This window comes from Danio rerio, chromosome 16 (genome assembly GCF_052040795.2).
Source record: "Danio rerio strain M-AB ecotype USA chromosome 16, GRCz13ab, whole genome shotgun sequence".
Taxonomy (NCBI): Eukaryota; Metazoa; Chordata; class Actinopteri; order Cypriniformes; family Danionidae; genus Danio; species Danio rerio.
In genome coordinates, this window is record NC_141036.1 from 21,560,899 (window position 1) to 21,575,170 (window position 14,272).

Genomic DNA, 14,272 nt, shown 5'->3' on the forward strand with positions numbered 1-14,272 from the left:
CATGTTCTCTCTATGTTCATGTGGGTTTCCTTCGGGTGCTCCAGTTTCCCCCACAGTACAGGTAGGGGAAACTGAATTGCCATAGTCAAAAAAAGCCATAGTCTAAATTAGCCATAGTGTATGTGTGTGAATGTGAGTGTATAGGTGTTTACTTGGTTGTGATTGGAAGGACATCTGCTGTTTAAAACATATACTGGATAAGTTAGCTGATCATTCCGCTGTGGCAACCCCTGATTAATAAAGGGACTAAGCCGAAGGAAAATTAATGAATGAATAATTATCTATAAATCAAGTCATCAAGTAGCCATATAGATTTGCACTGCCTACCCATATTTAGCATTCTTTTGGCCTCATTGCTTGGTGAGATGTCTGAAGAACAAATACATGTGTCAGGGAAGTTATTCAAGTCTGTTATTTTACATAATATTCATTTTCAGAGTGGAAATGTGTTGTCGTTTTACAGTTTAAAATGATATGGTTATCATCAGCTGTTTTGTGTTGGTGACTTTTTTTGACACATTTATTGTGTCAATATGCAGCCTCCAGTCATCTTTTTAACCGTAAGAATAGCATGACACAAGAAATGCATTGCATACTTATCGTACATGACAGAAACAAGATTCACAGTACTATGTAAATATGTGCTCTCCTAGATTAGTTTTTGCCAAATAATACTCTTCACAAGAGTTCAATTAATGCATATGTTTTATTGTTTGTTTTGAGAGGAGAATATTGGAGTTCAAGAAGGGAGATGGACTGAAGCATCCTTGAGCATTGCTTTAAAGGCGATGAAGACCAGTAGCAAAGGTTGGGAGCTGTGGAACAAGAGCGCCAAGCCACCTCCTGCTCAAGATTTCCTGCCTCAAACAGCCTGAAACGTTCCTCTCAAGACAATAACATGTAGGGTGGCTGTTCTTCAGTTCTCCAGGTTGGTGTCCTAAAATAAAAACAGCAATTAGTTTATCAAAAGTGAATCCAAATCTAATATTCTCTAAGCTAACATCCATAGTCTTATGTTTGAATTAACCCTCCCAAAATAATCTGCTTAGGCTTCATACCTTGAACCATTCGTGGAGAAGAATCTCTCTTAATTTAATCCGCTGCTCAGGCTTTTGCTGGAGACAGCAACTAATCAACTGACAGCATTCTGTGAAAAACAATTGAAACATCTGTTTACCTTGAACTTCACACCTCCTTTGATGTTACATGTAAGAGTCTTTGAAATAAAGAGCTTACCATCGGACAAGCCAGCTTTGGAGTAGTTGTTCTCATTGATCATTTGCAGTTCTTGAGTGTTGGGAAAGTCCCCACACACCAATACGAACAAGAGGATGCCAAGGGACCAGACTGTTGCCGGCTTCCCATTGTATTCACCCGTTTCCTCAAACTCTGGGGGGCAGTACTCAAGGGTGCCTAAAGGTAAAAGATTTTTGCATCAATTAGCATTTGGTGCTATAAATTCAGAATATTGTTTTTCACAGCTTAAGGGTTAATACATACCGGCAAATGTATCGTAGGGTAATTTCTTGAGAAGGTCCCCACACCCAAAGTCTATTAATTTGACTTTATGAGTCTCTTTGTTGATCAGTAGATTTTCAAGTTTGATATCGCGATGTAGAACACCATGGCGGCAGCACATGTATGCAGCTTGAGTTGCCTGCTGCATAACAACTTGCGCTAAACCTTCACTTATGGATCCTCCATAGCTTTCTGTGAAAGCAAATAGGTCCTCACAGGGTGAAGGGTATTCCAACACCATTATATAATGGTCTTCCTGGTCCTGCCAGTCCAGAAGCTGTATTATTTCTGGAACGTTGGATACTCCATGGGCGAGGATGAGAAGTGCAACTTCAAGAGGAAGGGGCTCTGAATAACCCGACTACAGGAAATACAATTTTTATGATGTTTAGATAGATATATCTTTTATAAATTATGAATTGAATCATAATTTCACAAAATTTCGACAACAGTAGCTTGTCTTATGAGAAATCACTTACGATACATATGTATTCCACATCTTCCGTCTTTGTGACAAATTTCACTGCCACCTAATAAACAAAAAATAAGCAAAGTGTATGTAAGAAAGATTGTACAGCTAACATACTGTATTTGATACTATTTATCCAATCCAGAAAAAAAGAAAGGCACCTTAAAGTCATCGTGTAGACGTCGCCCCTTGTACACAGTTCCAAAGGATCCTTCACCCAGCATGTCATCGATCAGATAGTGGCAAGAATTGATGACTATTAAAACAAAAACCAAGGTTAAGTAATATGAAATATCAATCAGTGTCCAACAGGACAAAATGTTTTACTTAATCAGTAATTTATAAGTGTACATTTTTTGAAAATGAGGTCTGAATGTTGAATAAATAAGCTTTAGTTTTACCTATTGCCAAAAATGTATCTTGTGCAAGTTAAGACTGGTTTTGTGGTCCAGGGTCACAAATGGAAACATTAAAATGGCCTGATATAGTATTGCAGGAGTGTGTGTGTGTGTGTGTGTGTGTGTGTGTGTGGTGTGTTTAAGGGACAGTAAACTTACCCTGACTTGTCATCTTTCTATTATTCTCTATTTGTTGTGAAACAGAGGCCTGTGTGCAGACTGGAGTTTGACCACCACTGATGCTCCAGATTGACGTAATGTGCTGTGAAGTTTGAGGGATATTGGCACTCCACTCGGAAGCATCGGGGACTGGAATCTCAGTGGCATTGTTACAACAATCAGAAGTGGACAAGTGAAATGGAGGCTGGGTGACATCAATACTCCAGTCTGACACTTTGTGTACCGGAGTCTGGGTAGCGTCAGTACTCCAATCTGATGTGGTGCGTGTTGGAGTTTTAATCACTGTTGGATAGACTTCAGGGTCAATGGCTGAAGGTTCCTGAAGATTGAGGTCTACAGTTGGAATGACCTGCTGTAGAGAACCGTCACCTGAAGAGGAGGAAGGTTGTACTTCAGGTGGTGCTGCAGTTACCCCTGTGTCCAGAGCCTCTCCATCAACCTGAAATGTACTATTGTTTTCTGCAGCTCTCAAACAGGAGAACCACCGCCACAACTTGAACCTTCTTTTCTTTTTACGGTTGGCCTCCTTTCTCTTTTTATTTTTCCCCTCACTCGCCCTATCTTCTCCTACGCCAACAGGATGTTCATGAGCTTCCACCAAATTGGTGAACTGTGGCGGTGCATCGTGATGGTAAACGTGCACACGCTCAAAATCATTGTTTGCCTTTTTGCTACGACAATTACGTTGACCCATCGCTCAACTAGTTTAACCGCAGAATGCCAAAGTCAGAGTTGCATTCGCATTCTATTAGCTATGATGTCATCGCTTCGAACATTCACATTCTATTCTAAATGTGACGCATGCGGTGCCGTTTCTGTGCAGCGTCAACGGCCATTTGAAAGTGCCATATTGCTTTTGCATAAAGTATATGCCTTATAATCAATCAATAACTGATCACACATTACTACTCATAGCCTGTATGCAAGCGGCTGCCCGGTAAACTGGCTAAACTTGTAGAACATAGACCAGCGTTACGCCTTCATGAAATGAATTCTGCGTCAGTTTTACAACAAATAAAAAAATCGAAATTAATTAAAATAAACAGTTGTAACAATAAAAATCATTAAAAAACATTTGTTTTTAACTATTTTACTTTCACTATTATACATTATATTACATATATTTATTTATAACAAAATTCAAATGGACCTAAATTAAACAACGTCTGAATCTCTTTAATATAGGATTGTAAAATGTTAGACACTTCTATTTACTTCTTTACTATTCCTTTTGCACAGTTTATCAATTAATTATCATTATCTATCCGCATCTGCAACATGGATATTCGCACCACAGAAAAATAGATTTTTTTTTTATAAAAATAAGATTAAAAAAACCTATGGAGGACGAAACCTTCAAAAACTATCAATTAATAAGTAAACAAATAAATAAATACATAAATAAATAAATTCATAAATTCCTGCTTAAATAAAACAATAAATAAATAAATTGCATATTTATTTGCTTTGGATTTATTTACTCATTTATTTTTATATTTGCTTATTTATTTATTTATTATTTTATTTATGTAGTAATTTATATTTTCTTATTTATTTATGCTTCGTTGTATTTATGCAGAATTTATTTACTTAATTATTTATATATTTTCGTTTTTATTTATTTTTATTTATGCAGACATTTATTTATTTATTTATTTGTTTCTTTGCGTATTTATTTATTTTATTATGTTTTATTTATGCCTGCATTTATGGATTTATTTACTCATTTATTTATTTGTGTATTTATTTAATAATTATTTTATATATAATTATTTTATGTATATATGCGCATATTTAGTTATTCATTGTTTTATTTTGTTTTATTTTTGCAGAAATGTATAGATGTATTCTCCGATTTCTTTATATATTTGCGTATTTATTTATATTTTTTATTTATGCATGAATTTATGTATTTATTTACTCTAACTTTTATTTATTTTGCGTATTTATTCATTTATTTATTTATTGTTTTTTTTTGCCGGTTTCGTCCTTCGTATAAACTTAGCATTCTTTTGATTTTGGATGCATGCTTTTTTTTCTATTGACATAATATTTTTGCTCCTTTTTTATTCATTCATTTTTATTGTACTGCGTGCGTGTGTATATATTTCACTGATAGTGTTGAGGTTGACATTTTGTATGGTTAAATTCTTTAATTAATGTATAAATGAATAAATAGTTTGACTCGTCCCTATTAAGTATGGCTGAAATTTTAATCCTCATGCTTAAAATATCATCAGTGACTTGCACTTCTATTTTTTTGATAGACTACATGTTTATATTGCTAAATTGTGTATATCCATTCCCACAGTGACACATTTATATTCTAGCAATTGCGTATTTTATTATTCTCTAGACGAACTTCATAAAAAGAATTAAAAGTAGTTGTCTCCGCCCACTCAAATCACGTGATATGTTACCTTTCACAGCCCCGCACCTTTGTTTACTCACGTGTCTTCCATTGTCACTATGTTTGCTCTCTGTAAACGAATCCTGCGCTTTTACTGCTTATAAACGACTGGATTTCTAGATTAACACTCGACACTGATTTCCTCCTGTAATCCTGAGTTGAACTGTCTTATCCTGGTCATCATGGAGCTGGGGAATGAGAGTCCGTCTTTTAAGGACTTGGTTTGCAAAGTCCTTGAGGTTCACAAGAGCAGAACTGATCCTCCTCGTTTACTAAAGAACGGCTCTCAGTTTAAGAAGAACCTGGAAGTTGTAAGTGTATCTTAAAACTAACTACACTGTACTTGCGTTTGCTTTGTGGTTCAAGTGTATTTTTTGTGTGTAAAAAATTGCTTTGCATTTGACTGACAAGAGTGACTTTGAGAACAGCTGAGCTAATTCATTTCATTGGCCAGACTGTAATTTGAGATTGGTTCAAGAGAAACCTGTTGGGTGGGATTTAAAACCTTGAATGAGGGGAATGCTTCTTTAAAACAAAGACAGTGGCATATATTAAGACATTTTGTAATATTTAAGATGTAGTTTTATTTCTATAAAAATGCTATTTATCATAAAAAATAATCTGAAACTTTTAGTTGACAGTGATAGGTGGTTTGTATGAGTGTATATTTTATGTCACTATTTGATCTTATTCTAGTATGCTAATATAAAGATAACATAACTATATTACTATAAATAACACCAATTCTTTGAGAAACAACAGTAAAAAGAAAAAAACACAAAATTACAACATTGTGAAAGTCTGAATAACCTAATGACCCCAAAACTATTGATTTTGATAAATACTTTGTGGGTTCAAATAAATTCTCAAACTTGATCTTGTAAACATAGAAAACTTATTAAATGCAGCTACAGGATGTATTTCAGTGTTTCAATTAACTTTAAATGAAACAATATATCCTTTCTGTATATGGCTAGTTGACACATAGACAGTAACAAATGCTTTAAAAACACACATTTTGTGTAAAAAAATGATTAATTTAGTTTAAAATCATGTATCAAGTTCTTATGTTTTTAGAAATAATAGGCAACAAATGATTGCCATTTACTGAAAAAAAGTGTCTTGTAAAAAGAAGTTTGAGATATTTATTAATATTTTTGCCATTCTTTGTTAATATTAGCATTTTATAAAATTTTATAATGGCTGTAATATATTCAAGTATGCTTGAGGCAGTCAGTCACACTAAAGCAGTGTTTTGAGATTTGGCTTAAAAATGTAATAGCACAGCAGTTTTTATAAGAATAGGTCCACAGAAAACTGAAATATGTAATCATTTACTGCATTTTGATGACAACATGACAGTTAAAATGGAATGTACAGTATGCTTGCTATTGGACAATTATTTTAATAAGTAAACTCAGTGAACAGACTTCACTATATCCTTTTTTGATTTAAAAAAAGAAAAAAAGAAAAAAGAAACATTCCAGTGACTCCAGTGGCATTGATTTGAGTCTTTAGCGAATCATGTTCTGAGAACATACTGTGTACAGTGTAAGTGCTAGTTAGCATGTAAACAGGGCATCTAACCACAAACAGTTAATAAGAATAAAATTAGGGCTGCACAATATTAGAAAAATCTGATATTATATTTTAAGAAAAAATATAGTTTTGTTTTCACCTCAGAAGAAATCAATCAAAATTAAGCTTTTACTTAAAACAAGTTAAATTGTCTGCCTATAAGGTAAGTAAAATAATCTTGTTTTTACATTGAAATGTAGATATCTGGACCAGAATCAAGACAAAATTTCTAAGTAGGACATTGTTTTTTAGAATAAATCATCTGTATAATACATAATACAATTAATTTTTGTAACACCTCCAAACATAATTTTTAGGTTCCCAAAAATGTTAAACTCATGCAAATAACTTTCAGTCTGTGATGGTTAAACTTAGCAATGACTCTACAAATCTGTAAATGTCTTCTTCAGCTTGCATGTGCTATTCCATCCTGATCCCACAAGGAAAGTAACTATTTTACGTTTTGTCAGTTTAGTGGCTAATTCGTATACGAATTTAAAAAAGGGGCATGGCACCCAACCCCGCCCCTAAACCCAACTGTTTTTGGGGGATAAGCAAATTATACCAAATTGTACGATTTCAGGTGAATTAATCTCTAAATCAAAAATTGAAAAATTGCTATGAGATTGTGTTTGTTCTTCAGATTAAACATTGCGTTTCTTGCCATATTGCGGATGTGCACATTGCAATATCAATGTCTTTGTGCTGCCCTAAGTAAAATCATGGCTGTTCAAAATCAAAATATATATCACCAGCCAACTGTTTAAAATAAATTCCTCTCATCTGATCAAACTAATTGTCATTCTCCCATGAATTATGCATATTCTCCAGCTAAGCACCAACTGTGGACCAGAAGATGTTTAGTAATTGATTCAAATGAAAAGTTTACAGAATTTAGTTGTCTTCAATAAATGCTCAAAATCAATTTTAGATGTTGCATATATCTGATGCAGATTTTGATGCACAAATGAAAAGATGAGCAAAGATGTTGATCCAAAAGCATGTCATGCATTTGTTTCTGCTGCACATCACTATTTGTCATGAAAATAATATAAATATTGTTAGTTCAAAATAGTTTTGATTGAAGTATATAATATGTCAGTACACAGTTTTTAAAAATTGTAATATTAGATACCTATACTCATATTTAATGTAGACTTTTGATGTTGAAAATTTAACTCTACAGTTAAACAAAGTGATTTTTTATAGACATTTTAGTATAGTGATAAATAAGTCTGTGAGCTCTATTTTATTGATCTAGCCACAGTGTCTAAAGCACATGGTCCAAAAGCATTAAGGGTGTGTCTGAATCCACTATTGCTATTTTAAGGACAGAAAAAGACGGTTTGCGCCACAGCATAAAAGAGTTTTGCTTATTCTCCTAATGAGTTATGTTTTGAGCATAACATGCAATTAACCAATCAGAGTCTCATCTGACTTTCCCTTTAAGAGTTGCACCATGGCAACAGTGAAACAGTGTTGTACGCACTCCACTGAAGACATCCATTAGCCTTCATATTTAATTTTGTTTGTTAAGCGGAAAGATTTGTTTCAAAACTATTTTTAAATTCAGTCCTAATTTACAGCAAATGATTAAATGATCAATAATAACAAAATGTGTGCAAAAAAGTTATATCCAAACACACTTTCTGTTCTTATGCCCCATATGGTATGCATACATCTTCAAAACCTGACAGGTGGACAAATCTAAACTTGTCTTTATTAAAACAAACACACATTATTCACATGCATATAATAAATACTACTACTATTAATAATAACTTTATACAAATGCAAATTGTCATTAATAAACTGAAAAAAGCCCCCGAAATGAAGAAGGCATGTAGGTAGTGGTTTTTATATTTATGTAGAAAATTATCATTTTTGTAATACTTTAACCCTTTAATATTTTTCATATGTAAAGACATTTGTGTATTGCTGCACATCCTGTGTGTATTAAGCAATGTGCAAGTGTTTGGACCATATACGCACATAACTAACGCGCTCTTCGCTGGACTTTAAACCAGCTTTTAGTTTGTCAGTGACGCAGTCTATTTCAGTTCCTCAAAATAGCAACATACCAAACAATGTGCCTTAACACACCTCCATTATAGATCAGCACATCCATGAGTCCACAAAGGGGTACAATTAAATTTGCTATTTAAACAATGTGGTACAGACCTTCCAAATCAGGTTTTTTTTAAAGAGGGACAGCATGTTCGCCTTATCTTCATGTTTCAGTTGAGATTACAATGCCAAACATCAAATAAAAAATAGACATTTCAAAGCACTTCACGGAAAATTAACTTTCTTTAAAATTTGACTTGTGGTTTAAATCTAGACTTTGCACAAATGAAAAAAAAAAAAAAAACTTGCCTGCTTTATTATTTAAAATGAGCCTTTTATTTATTTAAATCGGTCAATCAATCAAAAAATTATGTTTTTTATTCATGATTTGTAGCTGGTCTGTGCCATATGCTGTATAAATGTCCCCTATCACATTGTTGTTTTACAAATCCTCTACATGTGGGTTAAGCGCTGTTTACACTTACAACAAAAAATGACTTCACTATGTTTCACCAACAACCCACATGAGTCAATTAGTTAAAATCCACAATGAGCAATGGACAATAAGGCTTTTACTGTGGTCTTCTATGTTTGACTGTGGTTTCTTTGGAAGCACAATGTTGTCGGTAACCTTTATACTTCACAAATCTGATGCATTTGTTTTGGTAATACAATAGCTTTTAATTCTTAGTACACTTGGCATTTTGCTATGTAATGTGAAAAAAACTGGTTTAATTGGAAAAACTAGACATGAATGAGTAATTGTTTTATGTAATTGTCATAGCTGATGTTTTAAGATAAGAATCAGCAGACGATGTGTATTGTTCAGTACACAGAGCTGCATTGTTTTTTATGTTTAACCTCTCTTTCTGTCTCTGTTAGATTATATCTCAAAAGCCGCCACCGGACTCCATCCTCTGTTCGAATGCAGGACAGACTAGACATCAGGTATATATCAGGCATTTGCTTTCTGTCATTGCTTTCACCAACAAAGTAACTTCTGGTTGTTCATGAAAATCTGGTTGTTTCATGGGGTCAGATGGTAAATCAGTTGATGGATAGATTGAAGTTATTGTCAGCACTTATTTTAGGTTATAAAACTTCAGTGTGTTAGGATATAGCTTTCTAACTAACTGAGATTTCTGACTTAATTTAAAATCGTTTTCTTTTGGTTTCCTTATGGTTAAATTCTTAATATATTGAGATTTCCATGTGGCTTTATGAGTCAACATTTTCAGTGGCCAAAAACCATTGCATAAATGTGTTTTTTTTTTTTTAAACAGTAATGTCTGTAGAGCAATAAATGTTGAGGCAAAAATGTGTTCAAAATAATTGCATATACAGCACAGTGGGGGAAATAATTGCATATAAAGCACAGTGGGGAAAATAAGTATTGAACATGTCACTATTTTTCTTAGAAATCGTTTTGCTAAACGTGGCGTTGACTTGAACTTTCCTCAGGTATTGGTGATAAACAAAAAATCCATATATGCAAAGAAAACAAACCTGATTAGTTTACAAATTAAGTTGTGTGTAATAAATTTAGCTGAATAAATTATTCAGCAACCTTCTGCCCTTTGTAAATTAATGTTCTCTGATTCAGTCCAACATCTACATTATCAGGATGATGAAGATCAAACCAGGGTGGTTCAGCAAGACAATGATCCAAAACACAGCCAGAGAAAGAAAATCAACAATAGCCCAGCCAATCACCTGACTTGAATCCAGTAGAAAACACAAATTAAGGATCAGATTTGATAGAAAAGATGCACAGAACCATTAAGATTTTTACACTCTGTTGATGTCTGTGAAAAAAATCACACCTGAGCAATGCTTCATTCTCCATCTGAGTGTCATCTTTTTGCTGCCATCACCAAAAATGGCTAATAAATACAGTATTACTGTAAATATGTTTCAGCACACACGAAAATATCAGGTTATTTCAACCCAACTTTGGGTCTAATAGGGACTAATCCAAGTGCTGGGCTTTTTTTTTAAACCAATAGGACCAAATCTAACCCAATGTTTGTGTTAGTCCATATTTCACCCAACTGGGGTTTAAATAACCCAGCATTTCTTGGAATGTAGTTCAGTACTTTCTCCTTGTGTCATTTCATTGTTATTACATAACTAATTTTAAAAAATGTTTTCTTTTGTTTTATTTTTATGTTTACATTGATTGGGTTTTTAAGAAAAAACACCTCCTTTAGAAATATTCTTCCCAGGAAAAAATGTCATGTTAAATACTTTTCCCTGCTGTACTGTACATGTTTGAGTTCCATACACACTCTCATTACTATGTATTAAAATGCCTCAGTATGATTTTAGGTTCTGGTTATAGCAAACATTTAATTTGGAGCCGTTGTGTCTAAATTTAAGAAATCTGAGATTTACCCATTGTTTTTAGTGGTTACAAAATCAAATGTGGGTCACTTTACATACAGTGCATTTAAATACTGTTGAAACTTGTAGCTTGTTTCCCTCTAAAGCATAGAACACACCTGTAAACATACTGACATTGTCAAGTTGCAGCATGTTGACTTGCATTTTCATAAGACACTTTGCTTAACATTTTAAGTGGTATTTGGAAGAAGGGTGGCTTTGGTACATTTTAACTGCTGCCGAACCTACCAACGATTTAAACATGCAGCATTTTCACTACATGTTAGAACACAGGGATCTCAGGGTACAACAAAGGTAAAGATACTAAAAGGAAGGTTTCTTAGGTGCAACAGTCTGACATGCATTGCAAATAAAATGCTTACTTGGAGTTTGTCTTGTTTTTAGTCCAAATATCTAGAATTTGTTTAATGAAAAACATTTTCTAAACAAGCAAAAATATTTAATAAACAATATTATTTTGCTTATCCAATTGGCAAATTATGTTGCTTGTTTTAAGGAGAAACTCACTTTATTTTGACTAAATATTTCTGAAAATAAGATACAATGTATTATAGATACAATATACAATATAAATGCAATATACTTTGCTTGTATAGAAAATGCCTCTTGATTTAATAATTTTTAGAGTTGAAACATGACAAAAGCATTTTTGTGTGCATTAATGTCCTTAATTTTTTCTGAGTGTGCAAATATTTTGAAGACATGTAGGGGGGTTGATTCTTTATGTTGGGTCTAAAATGTTGCAGTCATTTAGCAACATCTTACATAGTTTAAACAATTTACATTACACAAAACAAAACTCAAATAAAACACACAACTTGTTAAAAGTAACTTTAACATATGTAATAATGGAATAACTTGGTAATGTATTCCAAGCCATAGTAGCATTATACAGTGCATCCAGAAAGTATTAATAGCGCTTCAATTTTTCCCACTTTTTATATTATAGCCTTATTCCAAAATGGATTAAATTAATTTATTTCCTCAAAATTCAACACACAATATCCCATAATGACATTGTAAAAAAAGAAAATCACAAGTACATAAGTATTCACAGCCGTTGTTTAAAACTTTGTTGATGCACCTTTCCAGCCTTAAATTGTTGCAAATTCATTAAAAATAAAAAACCTGAAAAATCACATGTACATAAGTATATACAGCCTTTGCTGTAAAACTTTAAATTAAGCTCAGGTACATTCTGTTTCCACTGATCAATCTTGAGATGTTTCAGCAGAGTTCAACTGTGGTAAATTAAGTTAGTTTCACATGATTTGAAAAGGCATACTGCTGTCTATATAAGGTCCCAGGCTTGACAGTGCATGTCAAAGCACAAATGAAGCATGAAGACAAAAGAATTGTCTGTAGAACTCCGAGATAGGATTGTCTTGAGGCACAGCGGCCTCCATCATCCGTAAGTGGAAGATGTTTGGAACCATCCGGATTCTTAGTCGGGGAAGTGATCAATAACTCGATGGTCACTCGGTCTGTGCTCCAGTATTCTTCTGTGGAGAGAAGCAAAGCTTACAGAAAGACAACCAACTGTGCAGCAATTCACCAATTAGCCCTGTATGGTAGTGAGGCCAGACGGAAGCCACTCCTTAGTAAAGGGCACATAGCAGCCTACCTGGAATTTGCCAACAGGCATCTGAAACAAAATCCTTACGTTTGGAGAAAACCAGGCACCGCTCATCATCAGGCTAATACCATCCCTACAGTGAAGCATGCTGGTGGCAGCATCATGCTGTGGGGATGTTTTTCAGCAGCAGGAACTGGAAGACTAGTCAGGATAGAGTGAAAGATGAATGCAGCAATGTACAGAGACGCCCTGAATGAAAACCTGCTTCAGAATGCCCTTGACCTCAGACTGGGGTGATGGTTCATCTTCCAGCAGGAAAATGACCCAAAGCACACTCTCAAAATATTAATGTGGCTTCACAGCAAAATGGCTGATCACTGTTGCTTATTGTCTAACCTGATAGGGCTTGAGAGGTACTGCAAAGAGGAATAGGCAAAAGTTCCCAAAGACAGGTGTCCCAAATTTGTGGCATCATATTCAAAAAGACTTGAGGCTGGAATTGCTGCCAAAGGTGCATCAACAAAGTATTGAGCAAAGGCTGTGAATACTTATGTACTTGTGATTTTTTTTTTTTTTTTACATTGTCATTGTGGGGTATTGTGTGTTGGATTTTGAGGAAATACATGAATTCATGAATTCAGGACAACTTTAACATTTTTTTAAACACAATTTTTAGTAATTATTTGAATTAGGAACACACAAAGACAAATACAATTGAGGTATTCTCCAAAAGTAGATTTTGGAGACCAATTAAAACTTCTTTGGGTATAACAATGGTAAGTCTATCTTTGCTAAACGAAGCTTGCACATTTGCGAAAGATACAATTTTGGCACAATATGTCATCTGAAGAAAACAAGACATATTTAGAATATCGTCATTGTTTATTCTTAAGACATTTCTCTTTAAATAGAAAAAAAGGTTTCAGCTATATGCAGAGTGACTCACTGTTTTTATCCACTGAAAATGTGTACACACTGTTTAACAGTTTACTCACAAAGCCATTTTAATATCCCAATGTATGTGTAGATAAAGCATATGGGGCTTTAAAGTGTTTCTAAACAGAATTTAGTTACCAACAAATAAATGAAAAGATAATAAAAAAAGTTTAAGAACTTTTGAGTTTACAAGGTATACAAACCTAAGGGGAAAAATGCTTCTTTTTAATCGTCACCATTGGTAATGATAAGGGAACAAAGATTACTGAAGACAACATCATTTACTTATAGATATAACAATCTCTCAGTTAAAATAATCAATGATGCCACCATGCAATTTTGGTCATAGTGTAGATGACTTCTGCAAATAGGGTTAGCAGTAAACATGTAATACATTTAATATTATAACTTTCATCACTATTTACTGTTTGCTTGTCTTCGTTTACAAAAACATATCAATAAAATACATTTTATGGCACTTAAGAATGTTCTCTATGTTTTGTATAGGCTTGTGTGAATAACGTACCATGTGCTGGCCAAGCATTGAGGAATGCTGTCTTATCCAATTGCCAGGATAACTGGAAAACACATGTTAAACTTGCCAAAATTATCAGGTAGGTTTCATTACAGTGATGTGTATTGTATATCTAAAATATAACCTTAAAGGGGTGATGGCTATTTTTTTTTTTTTTTTTACAAATGTAAGAGGGTAGCATTAAAACATGATACAAGTTTTA

At 33.6% G+C, this 14,272-nt stretch overlaps 2 protein-coding genes across 7 annotated transcripts in view; one reads left to right on the forward strand and one right to left on the reverse strand.

The window, feature by feature from the left end:
• Positions 1-687: 687 nt before the first annotated feature.
• Positions 688-3,938, reverse strand: pimr108 (Pim proto-oncogene, serine/threonine kinase, related 108). Of its 4 annotated transcripts, XM_087286886.1 has the most exons (8): positions 2,935-3,390; positions 2,545-2,847; positions 2,149-2,243; positions 1,998-2,048; positions 1,501-1,879; positions 1,237-1,413; positions 1,059-1,147; positions 688-937 (listed from the first exon to the last, which is right to left on the reverse strand). In XM_087286886.1, exons 1-8 carry the CDS (start codon positions 3,257-3,259, stop codon positions 917-919), a joined length of 1,440 nt encoding a protein of 479 aa, XP_087143012.1. In that variant the 5' UTR covers positions 3,260-3,390; the 3' UTR covers positions 688-916. The 4 variants fall into 4 exon arrangements, with proteins under 4 accessions (XP_087143012.1, XP_087143010.1, XP_087143011.1 ...); XM_087286884.1 differs by having other exon boundaries at positions 2,545-3,938; XM_087286885.1 differs by lacking the exon at positions 1,059-1,147.
• Positions 3,939-5,006: 1,068 nt separating this feature from the next.
• rapgef5b (Rap guanine nucleotide exchange factor (GEF) 5b) overlaps positions 5,007-14,272 on the forward strand; it is a 127,465-nt gene continuing 118,199 nt past the window's right edge. For all 3 annotated transcript variants that reach the window (NM_001442606.1, NM_001442607.1, NM_001098779.2), the window contains 3 exon segments: positions 5,007-5,286; positions 9,503-9,568; positions 14,043-14,149. In NM_001442606.1, coding sequence (NP_001429535.1) covers positions 5,158-5,286; positions 9,503-9,568; positions 14,043-14,149 — 302 coding nt within the window. In that variant the 5' untranslated portion in view covers positions 5,007-5,157.